The following is a 21,291-nucleotide window of genomic DNA, read 5'->3' on the forward strand; positions in this document are numbered from 1 at the left end:
TCTCTCTCTCTCTCTCTCTCTCTCTCTCTCTCTTCTCTCCCTGCAAATAGATCGGCTTTTACAAATAAAGTGTGTGGAAGCAATTTGACTCTTGTAAACAGAAATGAGACCAGAGTGATGCGGATTTCAAAGGGCCGACAGGAGAGAGGGAGGGAGAGACAGAGTCTGCCAGGAAGGATGGATAGCGCGCCGTGCCATGTGTGCGCATTTGGCAGCGTCTGCTGGATGGATTCTGGCTCCGAGCATGAGCTGTACAGGGCAACGTGCAGTGGTGGCGTATTTCCTCAAGTGATTCACTTTTTGGTAAAAAAAACTTTTACTGATGCAATACATGAGGAGACCTGTTAATGTTGTAGTTCATGCATATTTGGACCACCGTGTTTATTTCAGTTTGGCCGTGATACTGGGGTTGGCCCTTATCGTGATCTGGCAAATTTCAAAGAGAGACGTAATGATGCTCTATATTTATTTGGCAACTTTAGTTACTTTGCAAATTCATATTTTAATATATAAATTACACAATGGTGGAACCTCACCACAGCATGAACAGTTACTCAGGTGATACTTCCTCTTCTGTCTTCAGCAGTAAATATTGCTCTTTGAACTCCACTGTACTGTATGATTTCGATATTACCAGAACTCAGGGTTTATAAAGAACTACGCTTTGCTTTACAAAGTTTCTATCACCATTTAGATAGTTTAAAATGAGCTCCTCCATAGCCAACAGTAAAACTCATAATCCAGTTTTGTGCACTGCTCTTCTTTGTAATCATTATTGTTGCTCTGTGATACATTTGAGAACAGATGTTTGGTAATAGGTGTGTCATTTTACTCCAGAACTCATACTTGTAAACAAGTATTTAAAAAAACATGGTCTATGATGCATGATACACTAAGGCTGATATATGTTGGTGGCAGCTCTCGTTAGCCTGCTTTTACTCGAGATTTATAAATCGGGCTTTTCTGTACCAGAGTATCTCTACTCTGTATCTTTATAGTTAAACAGTGGTCCATGTTTTTGTCCCACAAATTAGGGAAGAACTTTTTACTGCTGACAAATGATGCCTAAATGTTGGAAACACGTCCCTACAACCACACAGGTCTTCTCTCCGTGGTGTCAAAACAAACCAAGCACCCCCGCCCCCCCCCCCCACACACACACACACACTCCATCACACACACACACACACACACACACACACACACACACACACACACACACACACACACACACACACACACACACACACACACACACACACACATCCCCAGTACATTTGGACCTATAGCCTCGATCTGCTCGCTAATTGCCTGCAGTAATTAGTTCTCTGCAGTCGCAGCTCTCACTTCGGAAATAAAGAGATGGTGAGAACAAACGAGGTTCTCCTTTCTCTCCACCAAAGTTTCGACTGTGTGCAAATTGTTTCGGTTAGTATGAATAAACATCACCTCTGCAAGACTTCTGCTATTAGCATATTGAGTGAGGAAAGACTCCCATTCCCCTTCCTCCTCCTCCTCCTCCTCTTCCCCGGCAGCAGCACAAAATGAGCTTTACAAGTGAGCGGGCCGCCTCTTATTATCGTCATTATCAGTATAACAGTGGCTGCGAGGAGCATGGTGCGCCTCTTGTTTTGTTGCTCTGTCGTTTTGGGCACAACTCTCCGAGTTACATCCCGATAGGCAGCGATCCCACTGATGCAGATTGCAACTCCTGTGGAGGCAAAAACAAACGAGATGCACTTCAGTGCGGTCCTCATCTGATTATGTTTTTGGCAATAAATATAATTTTCCAGTAGGTCTAGCGGAGTTCCAACCTTTTCTCTTTTTCTTTAGATGTGTGCCCTTGATGGAAGAACCAAGAGTGCGCTCATAACGCAGGAACCCGACGGGAAACTCACATTTCCAGTTTATCTAAACATGAGTCAGAAATAATGGGGTCTTAAAGATGTGCTTCCGGCAAATTAATACGGGAAGGGAAGGTCACGCATACAAGAAGTCTGTTCTGTGAGCCTTGTTGAAGCCTCTTTTGAGCCTTAAATCCCGCTTTTCTGGTGCGTTGTCAGGATTTATCGTCATGTAGGTGCAGAAAATAAATGTAAATAAACAGGTTGGATATTTTTAAACAATCATATTTAGATTTATTGTGAAAGAAAAGGTTCAAACATGGTTGTTAAGTGTAGCAAGTTGGCATGTGATGAGCAACAGGTGGTGTGTGTGTCTCTCTCTCTCTCTCTCTCTCTCTCTCTCTCTCTCTCTCTCTCTTTCACATCTGCCAGGCTATCCATGTATATAGCTTACTGGTGGAATATTCACACCTCCCAGTCCGACCAGCAAACAGGATGCGGTCCGCTGTGAGTGCGCGCTGTGCGGTCAGACAGACAGATTTGAAAGGGGGGGGGGGGAAGGGTGTGTGTGTGTGTGTGTGTGTGTGGGGGGGGGGGTCCAGTTAAACAGCCCGCATTTATGACCTGCAAGCCGGGGGCCGTCTGACAAATAACAAAAAAACAACAGCGCAAATACACAGTGATGGAGAATGGAGCATCCGTCTGTGTGTATCCATCCAGCTGAAACATTATACCATTACGCATGATTTACAGCCAACCCCCCTCCTCCCTCTTCCCCCAAACGCTCCTCCCCAGGCCTCGCCCGCAGAGCTACTTTCGAGATAATGTCCTTCTGATGATGTCACATTTCGGTGCGTGAGTTTTCATATCAGACTCAACGCTCCTAGTATCGACATCCGCAGTTAATTTCAATGTTTAGCGGCATGTTATGACTTCAGAGTTATCGGTTCTCTCCTCTCAGCCCCTCTCTTCCACCGCGCTGCTCTCCTGACTTAAACAGGAACACATTGAGATCTGTACATCAATCTCAGACCAATGTATTGTTTGTACAAAGAAAATCATCTGTAATTAATCTAAGATTATTACGACCCATATCAGTTCAAATCCTAGTGGAGTGGAGTCCAAAGATTTGGGGCCAAAAAAACCTAATAGATTAAAAAAAATTAAATAAAAAAAGATTTATCGAGGGTTAAAATTAATGCAGGTGATTTTACTATCTTCAGCAGGTTATAATGATGCCGGATATTTGGCTTTTTTTGGAATTTTAAATTCCGAAATCATCAGGTAATCTGCCGATTGTTGGTTGCGCAGCAGCAAAAGTAAGATGTATAGTACAACTAATTATACTGTGTTTTTCGTGTCTCCTAGGAACACTTTTGCATTTAGCATGTTTATCACGTTTAATAATCTCATAATCTTATTCTTACAGTGTTTTTTCTGCCCTTTCCAGAAACCAAGTCTACCCGAAAATGTGGGTATTCAGGTCTTAATTTGATCATGTTCTAGAGGGCATCCTTTGTCATGCTTTATTTTTCTATTAAGCTATTACGATTATAACAGACTTCCCAGAGACTTGTTGGACGCTTCCAATACACATAAACTAATGTTTCACTATAAGTGTACTGGGTTTTTCGTTTGCGACAATAGACAATTTAGCATCCAATCACCTTAATGAATTGCCATGTGCTGGGCGGAAGAAAAGCGTCGCTTATCACCCCATTATGAAGAGCATACAGGCCATCATCGACTCCCGTTGCAGGGTTGAAAGGGTTCGGGGGGGGGGGGTGTCTTGCTGTTAGTGGGACAGCCGCGTGAATCCTCACACCGAGATGGAAGTGGCTTCCCACAGGCCACATAATGTGAGACATGCCTAAACATATCACCGTGTGCTCGCACCTTTACGTGCGCTTTTTTGGCACAGAACCAATTATATCTGGCACCTTTTTACGCAGCGGTTTAGTAGGTAAGGGGCCGAGATTAGAGGCTTTTACGGGCGACCAGTAGCCGATTTTGTGGACTAAGTAGACCGCAGAGGAAAGACAAATTAAATACAATGGAGTCATTGCTGTCCCTCAGTGGTTCTGAGAGCGGGGTCTAGGGAGACTGGAAAGGGAACTAACAGCAAAATGAGGGTCAATCTAGCCGACAATGTAGCAAATCACAGGATGTATATACAGTCCGCTTGGCAACATTATCATAGTCATTACAGCTTATTATGATTCTCAAAAATTCCCAATCAATCACTTCTTTATTCCAAACATCTCAGCCATATAATAAGCCTGACCTTTCCTGAACTCTCTGAGTCTCTAAATCACCCATGAGCAGCACTACAGTAATGTAAACTTAAACCGCAGAGCGTTTGTTCTGGACCCCCAAGGGACCACTGTGAAGAGCTGGACTGTTACTCAACCGCTTTTTGTTGGATGGGAACATTTCCCAGATCTAAATAGGTCCTAATAAATTTCACTTGTTAATGTTGTGAATCTCCAAGCTGGGCTAGTCAGTTTTTTTATTTATTTAAAAAAAATTTTTTTTTTAAAGATTTGAGGTTAAATAGCTCTTGGCACCTGTTACAGGGCCTGTAAATTGAACTAAATCATAACAAATGGGATTTTAAGTAGACTCGTCCAGGTAGGCTTTTCGACAAGCCAAACGAAACAGAGCGAGGTCGAAAGAGAGGAAAGGGGTCTGCTTAAGGCTCGGACAAATTTGCCTTGAGGTATTCCAGCTATTTTCATTTGTTTCTGTTAAGTCACTTAGGTCTCAGCTCCACTTGAGAAAATAAGAGCAGCCAGCAGCAGCAGCAGCAGACACTCACATTCCTTACTGTACATGATCTGGAGATTCACACTTTGTCTCCACAGGAGCGCTCCAGTAGCTTCTTCTTGGGTGTTAAATGAAAACAATGTGGCACTCAACCCACTGAGCAGTGAAAATGATAGAAATATATGTGGAGGCCAGGAAACAAATAAGCTATAAAGGACCATTTGGTGCCATTAACCACCACTACGGATGCCAAATTATCTATTACTATTAGTAGTGGTGAAATGTGACTAAATAAATGTACTGCAGTACTGTCCTTGGGTACAAATTTGATGTATTTGTGCTTTACTTGATTATTTCCATTCTATGGAACTTTGTGCTTCCACTTCACTACATCTCAGTCAAATCGTGTACTTTTTATTCCACTACATTTGTCTAACAGATTTAGTTACAAGTTTAAGATGACAGGTTTTTTTTATTTTTTATTTTTTTATTATTTCTGTCCAATGAAAACCATCTATCTCCAAATTTGGAGATAAACATTTGTTTTTGATAAAGTGAAAGATCAGATGTTCCTTTATGGGTTCAGGATACATTCCAACATTTTCAGTTAAATAAACAATTTCAAAACCCACTTGGATTCAATGCAAAATGCATTGCTTGTTGACTTTGTAGAGATACATGGTTCTTACAGAACGGAAACGATACAAACATGACGATGATCTTATAGAAGAGAATGCATTGCTGAAGATTAAACTAACCAAGTTTTGAGTTTTTTGTTTAAATAGTGTAAATTAAGTTTTGATACAAATAACCGACTCAGGCTCGTTTCCATATCTCAAGCGTTAATGAATTGACGGAGGCGTCGATTTCCCTTTCCATCACCCACCCCCACCCGTCCCATCCTTCATCTCCCCCCTCCTCCTCCTCCTCCCGCCCGGTGGCCGCTTCCAGCTGTCAGGGGAGCAGGCTATAAAACAGAACTGGACGGGGCTCCGAGGAGGCTGCTGGTACTGAGGAGAAGACACACGGCGCAGTTGGCTTTTCCCTGTCTTCGGAAAACTTCGGTCTCACTCCGACTCGGATGATTCAAAACAGGGGACGGTCTAACTAAAGTCAGCAGACATTTGGATGTAAGGAGGAAACTTTTTTTTTTTTTTTTCTTCCTTCCAACCAGTGAGTGAAATTAGTCGCTTTAACTCGACACCGGAGTTTTCAGGGAGCTATTTTGTGGATGTTTGGGATGCTGGCTCCCTGCGCGCTGCGCTCCTTGCTGTGCGTACTGAGTTGCGCGTCGTGGCTGAACGGCGGAGCGGCCTCGCGGCTCAAGTCACCCGCTCTGCCCATCCAGTCCGAGAGAGAACCGCAGCCCTCCAAAGGCTTGTCAGGTAACAAAAACATCTTTTTTTTTTTTTTTTTTTTTACATCAAAAGTTTGTCTCTTGCTGTTAAGAAATGTGTTTTATTAGGCTCTGTGAAGTGTCGATGGAAGAGGGAATCCATAACAGCAAAACTTTGTTCCAAATATGAAACATTTTACGTGACTGTAAAATGGCTCCAGACTTTAAAGCCAGGTTTTTAAACTCCGTTAACACGCAATACAACAAGCAAAATGCATCTTACCAACTATGTTGAAGCTTAAAACCCAGTTAACCCTGGTTTGTGTACTGTGTTTAACCCATAGAGGCAGCAGCGAGCAAAGCAATAGAAAAAGTTCATATTTAGTTTAAATTAATGCAGATTTTTTTTTATTTTTTTTATATCGCAGTAATGCCGAATTGCAGTGAGCCGACAATTTTGTTAATATTGGCAGTCTATTTATGACTCATCTGCTTTTGTGGTAAAAAAAACAACAACAGCAATAAACTTGAAACTGTCCGGTTTTTGTCGTGAAGTGTGGGATGATTGACCGCACGCGCTCCCCGGCGCCAGGTTATGACCGCAGCTCAGCCACTTGTAAACTGCACGCGGAGGTGAAGTGGCCCGTTGACCCAGCTCGATCACGTTTTAAAACTATGAACACAAAACATGAACCGTTCACTTCTTCACTTCTCCCACTTTAATGGCACACGGATCCACATTTCAGCGAGTTTCCTCAAAATATCCCTCAGTTCCAGGTTGCTTCATGTGTAAACTCGCGGCAAACATCTGAGTCATAACCGCAGTGAATGCCTTTTGATTCATGTGTGAAAGCCCCTACGTACAAAGCTCATTGCGGGTTGTTGTTTTTTTTTTATATATTTTTTTTTATAAGGAAGCTGCTCTGGAGTTCAAAACAGTGGGAACTCCACGTTAAACACCGCCTGCTAACGTGTAATTCAACGTTGGAAACTGTAATCAATCGACTTTCCATTACAAGCTTTGGCTCCTCCGAGATGATTTATTTCTGCAGAGACACGAGTGGCAGGCAGAGCGAGCGGCTCACAGTTTGGCTCCTCTTAACTCCACCGGACTGTTTAAAGTGTGTAGTCACTTTAATGAAAGAATAATGTGAACCAGGTTGGTAGCAGCGAGCGAGGCGAGCCATCAGAGAAGCTGGCCAGGGGTAACATCAAGTTTGGGTGCGTACCACATACACACTGCTTGCAGGCAGTTATCCTAACCAAAAAGATCTATAGTTACTCAGGGTGACAAACACTCAGTTAGGATTGTTGTACAATAACAACAACAACACTTTTACAGCTATTTCTGATCTCCTGTAACATCAGCAGGCAGTCCTGCTCCTGTGTGTTTTGTAGTTGTGGCTTTACTCCTGCATACTGGATTTAAAGTGAAACATGGACTGTCATGTGACGACTTTCAGCTGTAAGAGTGTTTGAGGGGGTTCACAACCACTTTGGGTAAATATTGAAGAAACCGTAGCCCTTTTTGTCTGTAGCCCGTAGGGTATTGTCCATAAAAAATAAAAAAAAAACAGGTTTCTACTGTATCTGTTCATCTGATGTGGATATAAACACAAAGTCACCACTGTAGCCTCATTGTCTCATTTCAGATCAACTTTACTTGAGCACATAGTCAAAACAAAACTGTCCTATTTTGTATGGTATCCACTGTAATAGTCTTGTGTAAACCACAAGTACTTTATAGTATATATTTCCTCCTGCCTCTTGCTCTCATCCAGTGTATTTAATATGCCTGTTAAGCTACTTCAGAAAATTTTTTTTTTTTAACAAGGTTTGGCCTACATTCTGTATATTTCTCCGATAATCTTTCAGTGGAAAATTGCACGTCTCTCCAATGGCTGTTCATGGATCATTTAGATGAGAGACAGGATGCAAGGCTGAGTCCCAAAACTCACGAGGCATCCAGGCAGTTTCAGTCTCCTCCAACATGCCTGGGCAGTGAGCTGTGCTGGATTTATTTGTTGTTAAATATGAAAATGGGTACAGTGATTCAGTCTGTGCAGTTTGACATCCCTGCAGGACTGTCTGACACTTAACGCCCCAACGTTGTACTTCTTTTGCTCTTAAATATCAGAAACCACAGTCCAGCTCATATCTCGTTGCTCCCCCTGAAATCATCATCTAGTTTCACTTCTCATCAAGACTCTCCGGTTTGGAAAGAGCTAAAGAATTGGGATCACAACTAGCCAATGTTTGACCCTGAAGGAAGCCAAGTATAATCAGAAATGTTTTCGTTACAGGATGCTCATTTGGAGGTCGATCTTATCTGCTGGAAGACACGTGGCACCCAGATTTGGGGGAGCCCTTCGGTGTCATGCACTGCGTCCAGTGCCACTGCGAATCTGTAAGTCCCATCTCATAGTGATCTCACTCTAAACATGTCACTTTAACTCGGTATGTGCAGCAGCAGCAAGATGAACTCAAGCATTAACTCCAGGTGACTGACGTGTGCGTTTCTCTGGCAGCAAAAGAGTCGTCGCGGTAAGATTTTTGGGAAGGTGAACTGTAAGAACATCAAGCAGGACTGTCCGAACCCGGACTGCGAGGATCCCATCCTGCTGCCAGGGCACTGCTGTAAAACCTGTCCTCGAGGTAATCACCCACAACTCACCCCCTGCTGCTTTCTGGCTTCTTGGATTTTTCCTAAATGCATGAGAAATAGTCAGCTGAAAAAACACGCAAGCTCAGCTTAAATTGCTTCAAAACCCTTCTGGTGAAAAATGAATTGCTCTCAGTTGGTTTCCTCCTTTTGTCACATCAGTGACTTCTCTTTGTGATTCATTGCTTGCTCTTTCTTCCTCTTTCCCTGTTGCGCTCCCAGTTTTCTTTTTCAGTTTCTTCTTTTTCTTGCTGGGTCAGCTAGTTAGCCCTCAGAACAGCTGTTGGGTACAATGAGCAAGTCGATGGATTTTCCATTCAGCTGCATCAAATGGACATTTTCTCTAACCAGCTTCAACTCGGAGTAGCACCCATCTATTTAGCCCCATTCACACATGCACACTTAGCTTGTCTACACTTGGCTGCACACACAATTCCACCTTAATAGGGAGTTAGAGCTCCCCTGCACACGCACACGCACACGCACACACACACACACACACACACACACACACACACACACACACACACACACACACACACACACACACACACACACACACACACACACACACACACACACACACACACACACAGGGTGGGTCTTCATGCTGCACTGTTATTCAGCCGATTGGGTGTTTTTCTACGTTGTATGTCTGGTAATGGAATGGAAAGTAAAGGTAAAGCAATGTGGGGACAACACTATGCTGTGTGTGTGTGTGTGTGTGTATGTGTGTCAAGAATTGGACAGGCCCATGATTGTGTGTGTGTGTGTTGTGGTCAAGTTTTAAGGAAAAGGTTGAGTGTGTTTGTCTTAGCTTTGGCACCATTGCACCTAGTATATTTTCGCAAGTGATGGAAAATAGTGTGTGTGTGTGTAATGAGTGGTGCACCTGAGGATTGCTAAGTGGGGAGAAGTGAGAGTGACATTACCCAGAAGCCCTCAAGCGTGCCTGGTGGAGCAGAGGAGGAGTGAGGGAGGAATGATGAGATTTGAGATCAGTGTGTGTGTGTGTGTGTGTGTGTGTGTGTGTGTGTGTGTGTGTGTGTGTGTGTGTGTGTGTGTGTGTGTGTGTGTGTGTGTGTGTGTGTGTGTGTGTGTGTGTGTGTCTGTGTCTGTGTGTGAGAAAGAATAAAACACAAAGAAAGTAAGCAGACAAGTCAAGCTGAGCTCGTCAGACAACAGCCTGGGAGAAATAACATTTGTGTGACTAAGAGACAGTGTGTGGTTTTCTTTCTGGAGAACATGTCAGAGCCGCTGTATTTGGCCGAGTGAGCAACACTGCATGTGTCACATATTACATCAGGACACACAGCAGTTTGTGTGGAACAGCGGCTCACTGTTAGGATCGCACGCCACTGTCGCTTTCAATTCCCTTTCAGCTCTTCAGCAGCAGGAGACCAGCCTGGTTAGTTACCCCAGGCTGAGAGACGGGAGACAGAAATCAGAGAGGAGGACAGACAGAGTAGGCGTTGAAATATGTTTCTGACGCCGTATACGTCACTCTTTCTTGACCACCTTTTCTCTGTAATCTCTACCTGTCCTGGTCAGCCTCCATTTCCAGATCCCGTCTGATCCTTTATATCCACCACGTCTCTCACTTTGTATCCAAACTGGAAACACAACAGCCGATGCAGGAGTTTCATCTGTGCGCCAGACGTAGGAGACCATTAAGGCTCAATGTGTTTTGAAATGTTTTGGTTAATGAGTTTTTATCCCACCAGGGACAAACACAGTTTGAAAAGCTGACACTAAAAATCTGTATTGGGTTCCAGTGAGATTCCTTACAGACAGTAATGATAAAACAGATGAATATTTTTACAAAATCAGAACAAATTAGAATTGATTTAGGCCAGCGTGCAGTTGCTACAGCAACTCTTTATATTACCATATCCTTTTTAGTCACAGTCAGGTGCTCAGCAGACATTTCAAGTTATTAAACAGTTTTCGTTTTTTTTTTTTTTTTTTTGCAGGTGCAAAACAGCCCGAATCCGTGCTGGACAACTTTGAATATTTCCACGAGAAGGGCAAAGAGAAGGAGGACGACCTCCACAAATCTTACAACGACAGATCCTACCTGAGCTCGGAGGACGGGTTGCCTGGGGAGAGCCGCACCGGTAAGTGTTCGGCACCCTCCGACACACCGTGTGTTTAGGCCTCGCACTCCTCCACCTACGCGCTACTGAAAGCTCTCCGCCTTCCGTCTCCCTCCGCAGACTTTGTCGCAGTGTTAACGGGAGTGACCGACTCGTGGCTGCCCAGCTCGAGTGGAGTCGCCAGAGCTCGTTTCACCCTGAGCAGAACCAGCCTGACCTTCTCCATCACGTACCAGAGGTGAAACACCCCCCTTTGGGTTTTCTCGGAGCTTTAGTCTCAAGGTGTCACTTTTGTGATCGGCCACAGTCGCATCAGTGCTCACTCCAACTTTTCCAGCTCCTCTCCTGTTTATCCCAAACAAACCTGAAGTGTTCAAAGATGTTTCTATTGTTTAAACCAGCATGTTGTTGTGTCCGTCAGCATTATGGAGTTGGGAGAAGTTGAGTTACAAAAATACAATGTATGACATTTAGGCAATATTGCGATTATACAACAAGTTCACAACTAAAAAAAGAAATGTAATCAAAATGTTTAATATTCATATTGTGGGGCAATTCGCTCTGGAAATATAAAACTTTTTGTTTGTGTTATCTCCGTTTCCATGGCAATACAAGGGGTATGACTAAGAACTGGAAAACAATTAGTTGCGTCAGCAGACTCTGTAACGTATGCAATGATTACTACTTCAGAAAGTAGTCCAACAGATGATCCAACAGCGACATTTTATTGTTTTCATAAACTAAATAAATAGAAACACAAAACTGCTTTGCTAGATCAGTTTTGTTGTGACTAAGATATCCGTTGAAAAAAATATATCAATGGACTCAAGTATTTTTAAATCTCGTGTGTTAAATTGGTCAAACTAGCTGCCGCCATCATTTGAAGTGCCCGACTGTCCGTGGTGTGACGGCACGGGTGCTCAAAGCAACAGAAAGGAAAAAGAAAGACCTGATTTCTCCAAATGGGTCACATTTAAGAGGCCCGTAAAAAAAATGTAAACAATATTATTTTGCATATTATATGAAATTTACTCCTAATGATATTTGCCATGGAGATGGCGGAGTGATATTTCTAGTGATAAGCCGGGTGTGATGTCACGCTGATTTGAGCACTTTCCAAATGTCCAGTTGACCAATCAGATCTCTGAGTCTGAACTACTTGTTGTGTAACCGTATATATGAAATCTTTTACTCCTGCATCTGACTCGCATCTCACCCACATTTTGCAGAATGGGACGTCCCAGTAAAATAGTCTTCCTTGGCTCAGATGGGACCCCTGATTTTGAGTACAAAGTCCCCAAAGGAGAGTCCGACATGGTAAAAACATCATCTCCTGCTTCCGTTCCTGTTGTTTATGCTCCGTGTGCATGAGTGTCTGTGAGTTTCCTGAGAGAGACACAAATTAAGTACCAGCATGATAAATGCTCTCACCCCGTGACTCTGTGCTCAAACTCTGACTTCTTCTCCCATAACTCACTCTGCAATAATAAATGGTAAACACACACACACACACACACACACACACACACACACACACACACACACACACACACACACACACACACACACACACACACACACACACACACACACACACACACACACACACACACACACACACACACACACACACACACACACACACACACAGGGACACTTCCTCTCTGCTCCACTGCCTCTTTCTAAACATCACAAACTGATTAGAGTCAACATCAACATCACACACACACACACACACACACACACACACACACACACACACACACACACACACACACACACACACACACACACACACACACACACACACACACACACACACACACACACACACACACTATCAGGTTTGAGGTGTACAACACTGACTTTAATAAAAAAGCCATTATTATCCATATAAATCAGTGAACTGATATGTTGGTGTAACCGTAGTAACCATGCATGCATGTCCACACAGTCCCTACGGTCCGCCTCGATCACTACACATCATTTCCTGCCAAAATACACACATCTCCACATTCCACTTCAGACCTGAACAGTCTGCTCAGCGAGGCAGGAGCCCCTCTAAATACAGGTCCCAGAAATTGGCCTATTATTATTTTTAGATAAATGTCAGCGTCAAGCACCAGAGGACCGTAGAGAAAACATTCTGGCAACATAGAGGAAGGAGGAGGGGGGTTAGCTGGAGCAAAACTTTGCAAAGAGAGAATTTTTCACATGTTACATCACCGCTTAGCAGAGGGACAGAGAGTATCACTAATTAAAATGGAGATTACCCCTGAACTCTGAGTTATGAGGTGCCGGCACTCTGCCACATTTCTTCCCTGCACTCTCAGGGAGAAGTTGGGGTTTTATGTTGAAGCTGTGCAGCCTGGGGATCAGAGTACAGTCCCACAGTTTGATGTAGTTAGCACATGTGCATGTGTTGTCTGTTGCCCTAAGTGTGTTTTCATGAGCAAGAGGAAGATGAAAAATGTCCTAATAATCCCCCAATTCATCGTCACCACCGCGGCACTGCAATTTACCTGCCTTTGTGTGTGTGTGTGTGTGTGTGTGTGTTTAGATCTGCGGAGTATGGAAGAACATTGCTAAGCCTCTCCTGCGACAGCTGCAGTCTGAGCAGATGCGCATCAGCATGACGGCATCAACAAGCAGACGAGAAGAAGTGGAGGGAAAGATCATCAAACACAGGGCGCTGTTTGCTGGTGTGTGTGCATGTGGGATATCACACCGGAGCCTTCTCATGCTTCACTTTATTCTAATATTGCTTTAGACATGTGTATGCCTTTGTCCTCAGGTCGTAGTACACAATGAACCCAATGTTTACAAAGCAGTGGAATTGTATATTTTCTCATGTAACCGTCAGAGGCTTTGTATGGATTAATGCAGCTAAAATGAGCTGGCTTTGTTTACAGCGCGGAGATCCCGTAAGAGAATGCAGATACGTTCTACTGACGTGCACGTGTCTTATGTGCAGAGACTTTCAGCTCACTGCTGACATCAGAGGAGGAGAATTCAGGCATGGGAGGCGTGGCCATGTTGACGATGAGTGACACCGAGAACAACCTGCACTTCATCCTCATCCTGCAAGGCCTCATCAAACACAAAGACAAAGGTGAGAGAGGGCGGGAGGAGAACAGCGCACAGTAAAGCTAAAGTAAAGTGGAATCAATAATCGATCGGTAATCAATAAACTTCCACAAATCCCAGAATATCAGGAAGTGACAGTGGGAAAAAAAAGCCACCTCTCTCTCTCTCCTCAGATCCTCTTTTGGTGCCCATCCGAGTCGGGCTGATGTACCGCCAACACATCCTGAGAGAGATCCGAGCCAACATCACCTCTTATGTGAGTAACAACACACATTTACCCGCCATGTACAGTTTGATCAGAGCGGCCTTGTTAAGCAGCATAAACTGTTGATGGAGAGTGTTTTCAGGGATTTCCTGATCATTAGAAGGCTTCAGTGCAGCACCCGGCTCCAAAACTTCAAACTCTTCCACAAACGTGCACCGAAAACCGTTTAAAAAAACAAAACACATTCAGTGTTTCCTGCACATAATTAGAAAGAAAAACTCCATCACCAAGTCAAATAAGTGGGAAGTTTTAGGTAACAAGTGTTATTTGGGGCAGACTGAGAGTCGAGGAGGTTACTGGAGGAGCAGTGTTGTTTTCAGTTAGAAACATCACACACACACACACACACACACACACACACACACACACACACACACACACACACACACACACACACACACACACACACACACACACACACACACACACACACACACACACACACTCCTCCTCCTCCTCCTCCTCCTCATGGAGACGGATGTGGTTTTGTCACCACATCCCCGGGATCTTGTCGCCGCCGCTCCGATCACAGCCAACAACCCTGAGACATGACAAGATAAATGGATGGGAGAGGACGAGCGAGGGGAACACAAAAGAGGAGAGAAAGTGTGTGTGCGAGTTGGGGCTCTTTTTTTTTTTTTTTTTTTTTTTTTTTTTTTTTTTTTTTTTTTTTTTTTTTTTTTTTGCTGGAGACAGATGTGAGCGAGGGATGAGATGCAGAGGAAACAGTGGAGGGAGGGGGGGCGGTAAAGAGGATGCACTGCGTACACACTCCTCACACATGTCAGTGGTTAGTGGCCTGTGGGCTGAAATGGATGGAGTGGGGGGAGGGGCGGGGGAGGGGGGTGGGTGGTGTAAGGCGGGCCTGTTTTTAATTCTGCCAGGAATCACGTGAAGGACCGACTGCACTTCTTTCGGGCCGAGCGGGGAGAGAGAGGCCGCACGTGACAAAATATGTGCAAAAATTTGAGCTCAGCAAACGGTCACACGACCTCTCAAACCGAGAGCGAGACGCTGAAACCCAAACGACTCAACTCGTTTTAAGTGCAGGCAAATAAAAGAGGCTTATAAACAACAGAGGTAGCTGAAGGTGATGCTTCCCTTTATTTTTTTGCAGAGTAGAAATCCCGACAGCGTTACCGCTCCGCCTGATTTACACAGAACAATATGACCCTCTGCACCTTACTTCCTTCTCATTATTCTGTCCGTTCGTTTTCCCAAATAAAAGCCACCTTCCCTCCGTCCAGCCGCGTCTCCACTCCCGCTCTGTTTTGGCTCCTCGCTGTGTGGATTTATGCTACATGTATATTTATATTGAACTGAGGCCCCGAGGTCATAAAAGTAACATTTCTTCAACACGCTCGTACATCTGTCCTATTAATCCAACATTTCTCAACGTTTTCTTGGAGTCTGCTCTGCCCGCTTGAAATTAAACGGCTCTCAGTATGAAACGTGTTAAGGCAATGCAACCCGTATTTTTTTGCCCAGAGTTTGAAATGTGTGCTTGTGAGTAGGTTGATTTACAGTCATGTGTTTTTTTTATGCAGCAGAACTTTGTGTATTTAATGGTTCTGGACTTTGTGATGCCTTTGTAACTGTTGTATTTATTTTCTCTTGAAGAGATTTCATTGGGCTGAGATCTGGTTTGCTCTTTGCATTAAATTTATTTTAGTATCATATAAACTGAAGAAAAATCTCCAATGTTTTTGGAAACAAATGACGAGCCTGTGTTTCATTTAAATAAAATGGGAGTTTGGTTAGTCTGGTAACATGTCCGTGTTTTACCGACATCGAAAGTGACATTCTTATTTGTTTTCAGTGGAATATGCTTTTATATTTATCTACTTGTTGACCCACACATAACGTCTCAGCCGTGTGCTCACCACTTCACTCCGTGCAGGATCCGGACTTCGCGGAGGTGCTGACGGACCTGAACAGCCGCGAACTCTTCTGGTTATCTCGTGGTCAGCTGGAGATCACCGTGGCAACGGAGGCTGCGGATCCCAAACAAATCTCCGGCTTCATCACCGGCAGAAAATCCTGTGACAGTAAGTATTTCTATTATCAAACACGTTCCCGCAGGTGACGCTGGTTTCCCTCCACGTGTGCGTCGCTGGATGTGTTTTTATTGGTTTGAACTCATCCATCCATTCTGGTCTTTCTCCTCCATGAATGCTCTTTAATTCCCGTCTCCATTCTTTCAAGTCTTATCGTTGGGGGAGGAAACCACGTTTATAGACCTTCTGTTTAGTGGTCCACCAAGACACGTGTGTGTGTGTGTGTGTGTGTGTGTGTGTGTGTGTGTGTGTGTGTGTGTGTGTGTGTGTGTGTGTGTGTGTGTGTGTGTGTGTGTGTGTGTGTGTGTGTGTGTGTGTGTGAGAGACATGGAGACAGACGGAGAGGAAGAGGTTTCAGGAATGTGGTGGACGGCCCTCTTCTGAAACCATTAAAGCACGCACGCGTGGGCTTTCCAGAGGACGCATACTTGAACGTGAATCAGCGCTCGGAAACACTTTGACAGACGCTTTTATCGTCACAAAGATATCGATAAATATACGTAAAGATATAATACAGGCCGGTGCTGCCGAGGTCACGGTCTGCTGGACCGGACTCTCCAGTGCTCTGATCAACATGTGTGAAGAATTCAAACCCAACACAGCTCCTTCCCCTCTCTTCTCGCCTCCTCTTTCTCCCAGTCTTTCTGTCTCTCCTCTCTCTTTTGGCTTCACTCCTCCTCTCTGGCTTTTTTTTTTTTTTCGGTCTCTGTGTCATTTTCAACATTTTTCTCTCCACTTTTTTCCCCGTCCTTCTCTGTTACTCATTCCCTCCTGTCCTCTCGGCTCAACCTTTTTAAGCCTGCTGCATTCAACAAGGGTTACCTCATTCTGAAGGCTTAACCTTGGCTGAGCTTTTCTATATATATGTGTGTGTGTGTGTGTGTGTGTGTGTGTGTGTGTGTGTGTGTGTGTGTGTGTGTGTGTGTGTGTGTGTGTATGTGCAGCAACATGTATGTTTTTGGGCCAAGGTCTCACACATAATTACACAAGCGGACACGCCTCCTGATTAGTGGTTCAATTGAATCTGTCCCCTCAATGACTCTTTCTCTGTGACGGGATGACAGTCCGGGCGCGTGGCTGCAGTGTGTGCGTGGCTGCGAGTCGCGAGGGAATATAACGTGCCCCCTTTTCCTTCCCCTCCTTCAGCCAACCAGAAAATGTTAACATGACAGAAATCATTGCCTCATCTCGCATGCTGTCAGGCTCCGCTAAGGTTTAAGGGAGGGAGAGTCCGAGGGGAGACGCGATGGCTTTTCAGATAAGTAATGCGAGCGGGAATGTGGATTTCTTTTTTTGATATGAATCTGTGTTTGTCTTGCTCAGCTATCCAGAGTGTGATGTCCAGCGGCGACGCGTTGAGCCCGGGGAAGACGGGAGGCGTTGGATCTGCTGTCTTCAACCTCCACGACAACGGCACACTGGACTACCAGGTACGAAGAGGGAGACTGCTGCTTTTGAAATCGGTGTATTCTAACCAATATTTGTCATATTCCAATCTTTGTGATAAATTGCAGTAAAACACTTAAACTGGCACATTTACCGAGCCGCCCGCCGCTATCATGACATTTTAGTTGACGAGTAAATGTCATCCAAATAATTGTGATGTAATTGTTTACTTCTGATCATTTTACGCCACTCTTACAGTATAAGCCTAATCCTAGTTTAATAATACACTTTATGAAGAAGACGAGATATTAACATAAACCAGAGCAGAAAACAAGAGGCGCAATGAGATGATGTCATAAAGGAGCGCCACCCAAACATCAAGAAAACGGTGATGGGAATATGACATTTCAGTTTCATCCAACTGTTTTTATACAGATGAATGGAAATGATTGCGACATACTCATCTGTGTTTTGGTTCGCACCAAACCAGCTGGATGTTACAGAGGTGTTAAATCGATCAGAAAAGAAATCCTTAACACGCTGGTGAATTTAATGTGTTTTATGGACTATCCTGAAAACAATTAAACAGTGTGAAGCCAGACTCCGACACATTGAAACAATCAGTGGAACTCCTTTTCCCTTTCAATGGTGTCAAGTCAAGCTGATCTGAAATCAAACAAGCAAATGTAACTAAGCACCACTGAAAGAGACATCTATTCAGCTTGAAATAATAACATAAAAATGATCAATTACCTGAATAAATCCATTTCAAATACATGTTCGCTTTGCCCCTTGCTGCTAAAAAAAAAATACAGAATGTAAAAACGAGGACATTTTGTAATTACTTGCGTGTCTTTTTGCACAGTCAAGTTACAAAGCAACTGTAAGCACGAAACACATTTAGAGTGGAAGGGGCTTTGAGCATTTCTCCCACTTCCTTTTCCTCCAGATTCACGTGGCAGGTCTCAGCAGCGATGTCGTCGGCCTCTCCATCGAGCTGAAGCCGCGGCGGAGAAACAAGCGCTCGGTCCTGTACGATCTGACGACGGAGTACAGCAAGGCCTCGGGGCGGGCGGTGGGCAGCTGGAGTCGCCTGGAGGCTCGCCACATCCACATGCTGCTGCAGAACGAGCTCTTCATCAACCTGGCCACGGCACACAGCCAGGAGGGGGAGCTGAGGGGGCAGATCAAGGCGCTGCACTATAACGGCCTGGAGGCGCCCCGACACGGTATGAACCGATGGAGGCAGGCGAGGGAAAGTGGCCGCGGTGGACTTCATGTATAACACTCCCTTCTTCTTCTTCTTCTTCTTCTTCCTCCTCCCCCAGAGTTTCCCACCCTTCTAGCCGGACACTTTGTGTCCCCACCGGTGAGGACGGCAGCTTCTGGCCACGCCTGGGTGTCCGTGGACAAACAGTGTCACCTGCATTATGAGATCGTCGTGGCGGGGCTCAGCAAAAGCGACGACCTCACCGTGAACACCCACCTCCACGGACTGGCCGAGATCGGAGAGCTGGATGACAGCAGCACCACACACAGGAGGCTGCTGACCGGCTTCTACGGCTCACAGGTCCCGCAGACGGAAACACACCACATTGATTAAACAAGCAGCCGCTCACGTATGCAAATGCGTAAAATAATACGCGTTCATCTTTTCTCCCCTCCAGGCTCAGGGAGTGTTAAAGGACATCAGTGTGGAATTACTGCAACACCTGGACCAGGGGACGGCCTTCATCCAGGTCAGCACCAAGACCAACCCTCGGGGAGAAATACGAGGACGGGTACGTAAACAAAACCACAGCACCTCCGGTCTTACTTTCATTGTGTGATTTTAAAATATACGTTTCTCCACAGATACTTACAGAATGTACAACTATTAGAATAATACATCTGTGTGTTTGCAGTGTAGTCATTTATTTTCAGTTTCTCCTGTCAAGCAGAAAAGGGCAAGGTTCAAACGAGAGTCAATAGAATCTGAAACCCGTATCTATGTTAGTTTGACTTTGATACCGGCGCCTGAATGACACTTTTTTTTTATACCAATTTTATACATTTTTTAAAAAGAAAGTTACACATTACAGTACAAATCTTTGGTTGTCATGCAGTTTAGAGGGGGAGAGTGTAACCCGGGCTATTTTCTGTAGCTACCATGAACAGATGTCCATGCAGATGCAGGCTATCGGTAGACACTACAAATTACCAATGCTCCCTAAACGCCTCACGTGCCATCGGTCAGAGCTGGAAGCCTCCAGTCACTGCAGTGTAAATAATTTAGACAGACCTGAGGTCAAAAATGAGTTTGAAAAGAGTGAAATAAAGTGTTCTTATTTTCAATTTACTGAAACGGAGTGATTTGATGGAGCCGTTTGGTAAAAGCTGAATGGGCTCATTTCATGCAGATGAGATTTACCCTCATTGAAAACAGAAAACAGCTACCGTGTGGTTGTAGCGCCGGTATCGTAGTTAGTGAATCAGGCATCTTTCAGCAGTAGAGAGTATTTAGGCAATTCTGTCTGTGCCATGAAAATATCAATGTCCATGACAACCAGGTTGGCCAAGTATGACATGACCATTTTACCATTACAGAACATCCAGTGACCCACACAGCTGTTTTACTATTTCATCACAACCACACAGTGAAATACCAACAAGCCGCGTCGTTTGGTTTCCTGCCTAAAGTCTTACCTCTACAAATTGGTTGGTATATATATTTCGACGCTGAAGATAATTAGACATTTTGCAGATCGAAGTGAAGGTTAAAGTAATGAACATTGAATAAATGTCAGATGTCTGAATTAAATCAAGCTTAAATCTGAACGGCCGGGCCTTTTTTTTTGGGGGGGGGGGGGGTCACATTAAAGAAAGAAAAGAGGAGCGGTGGAGTAAAGTCCTTGAACCGTCTGAGTGTTTATGTGTCTGCACTCGCTATCCCACACGAACGGCGGGTGCCGTCGACCAGCCGAGACTTTAGAGAACGGTCCGGTTTATTAGGCACCGGGGGCGCCAACACAGACCGAGGACCACTAAACCACAGCTGCAGCTTTGCAGGTGTAGAGCTCGAGGACGTTCTGCCGGCTGCTAGGTACTCACAAGGAAAGGGACGACACACACACACACACACGCGCGCGAACACACACACACACACACACACACACACACACACACACACACACACACACACACACACACACACACACACACACACACACACACACACACACACACACACACACACACACACACACACACACACTAACTAACTAACTAACAACTGTCGGCTCCAGCTGTTTTTATAGAAAACAGGTCCAACACATAAACAGCCATCTGCTTGGGAGCAGAGAAACGCTCCATTTAAGAACACTTAACAAGTGGACTCGACACCAGCGTTGAGTCAGGTGTGCCCGACACACTCCAACCTCTGTTCTCTTCTCTCTTTTCTTTCGTGCCGTCCATTTCTGTTCCCTCCAGGTCCACGTGCCAAACAACTGCAGGACCGGGACCAGGCGGGACGCGGAGGAGGCCGAGTTCGAGGACTTCTTCGTGAAGGACCCCGAGGAGCTGAAGAAGGACCCCCACACCTGCTTCTTCGAGAACCAGCACCGCGCTCACGGTTCCTGCTGGACGCCCAATTACGACAGGTGCTTCTCCTGCAGCTGCCAGGTGAGAGGAAACAAACGTGAACCGTGCTGTTCGACGGGTTTAATCCGACACGGAGCTGGGTCCGGATGTCCAACAGTATTTCGTGCTGCGTCGCGATTAAAACCCACGAGTCGTCATCTTTCTGTGTTTTTC

General features: G+C 44.8%; 1 protein-coding gene across 2 annotated transcripts in view; it reads left to right on the top strand.

The window, feature by feature from the left end:
* Positions 1-5,850: 5,850 nt before the first annotated feature.
* The window catches only part of chrd (chordin), a 19,256-nt gene continuing 3,815 nt past the window's right edge, over positions 5,851-21,291 (top strand). The window contains exons 1-15 of one of the 2 annotated variants that reach the window (XM_069723864.1): positions 5,851-5,995; positions 8,250-8,353; positions 8,475-8,605; positions 10,577-10,725; positions 10,825-10,942; positions 11,934-12,021; positions 13,265-13,406; positions 13,679-13,816; positions 13,965-14,047; positions 15,957-16,104; positions 17,437-17,543; positions 18,449-18,728; positions 18,828-19,069; positions 19,167-19,280; positions 20,968-21,159. In XM_069723864.1, coding sequence (XP_069579965.1) covers positions 5,851-5,995; positions 8,250-8,353; positions 8,475-8,605; positions 10,577-10,725; positions 10,825-10,942; positions 11,934-12,021; positions 13,265-13,406; positions 13,679-13,816; positions 13,965-14,047; positions 15,957-16,104; positions 17,437-17,543; positions 18,449-18,728; positions 18,828-19,069; positions 19,167-19,280; positions 20,968-21,159 — 2,181 coding nt within the window. The remainder of the gene's footprint in view (positions 5,996-8,249; positions 8,354-8,474; positions 8,606-10,576; positions 10,726-10,824; positions 10,943-11,933; positions 12,022-13,264; positions 13,407-13,678; positions 13,817-13,964; positions 14,048-15,956; positions 16,105-17,436; positions 17,544-18,448; positions 18,729-18,827; positions 19,070-19,166; positions 19,281-20,967; positions 21,160-21,291) is intronic. The other variant, XM_069724651.1, reaches the window with a different exon arrangement.

This window comes from Brachyistius frenatus, unplaced genomic scaffold (genome assembly GCF_029030835.1).
Source record: "Brachyistius frenatus isolate BFR_SWC_R1_liver_20210118 unplaced genomic scaffold, ASM2903083v1 Contig_1, whole genome shotgun sequence".
Lineage (NCBI taxonomy): Eukaryota > Metazoa > Chordata > Actinopteri > Embiotocidae > Brachyistius > Brachyistius frenatus.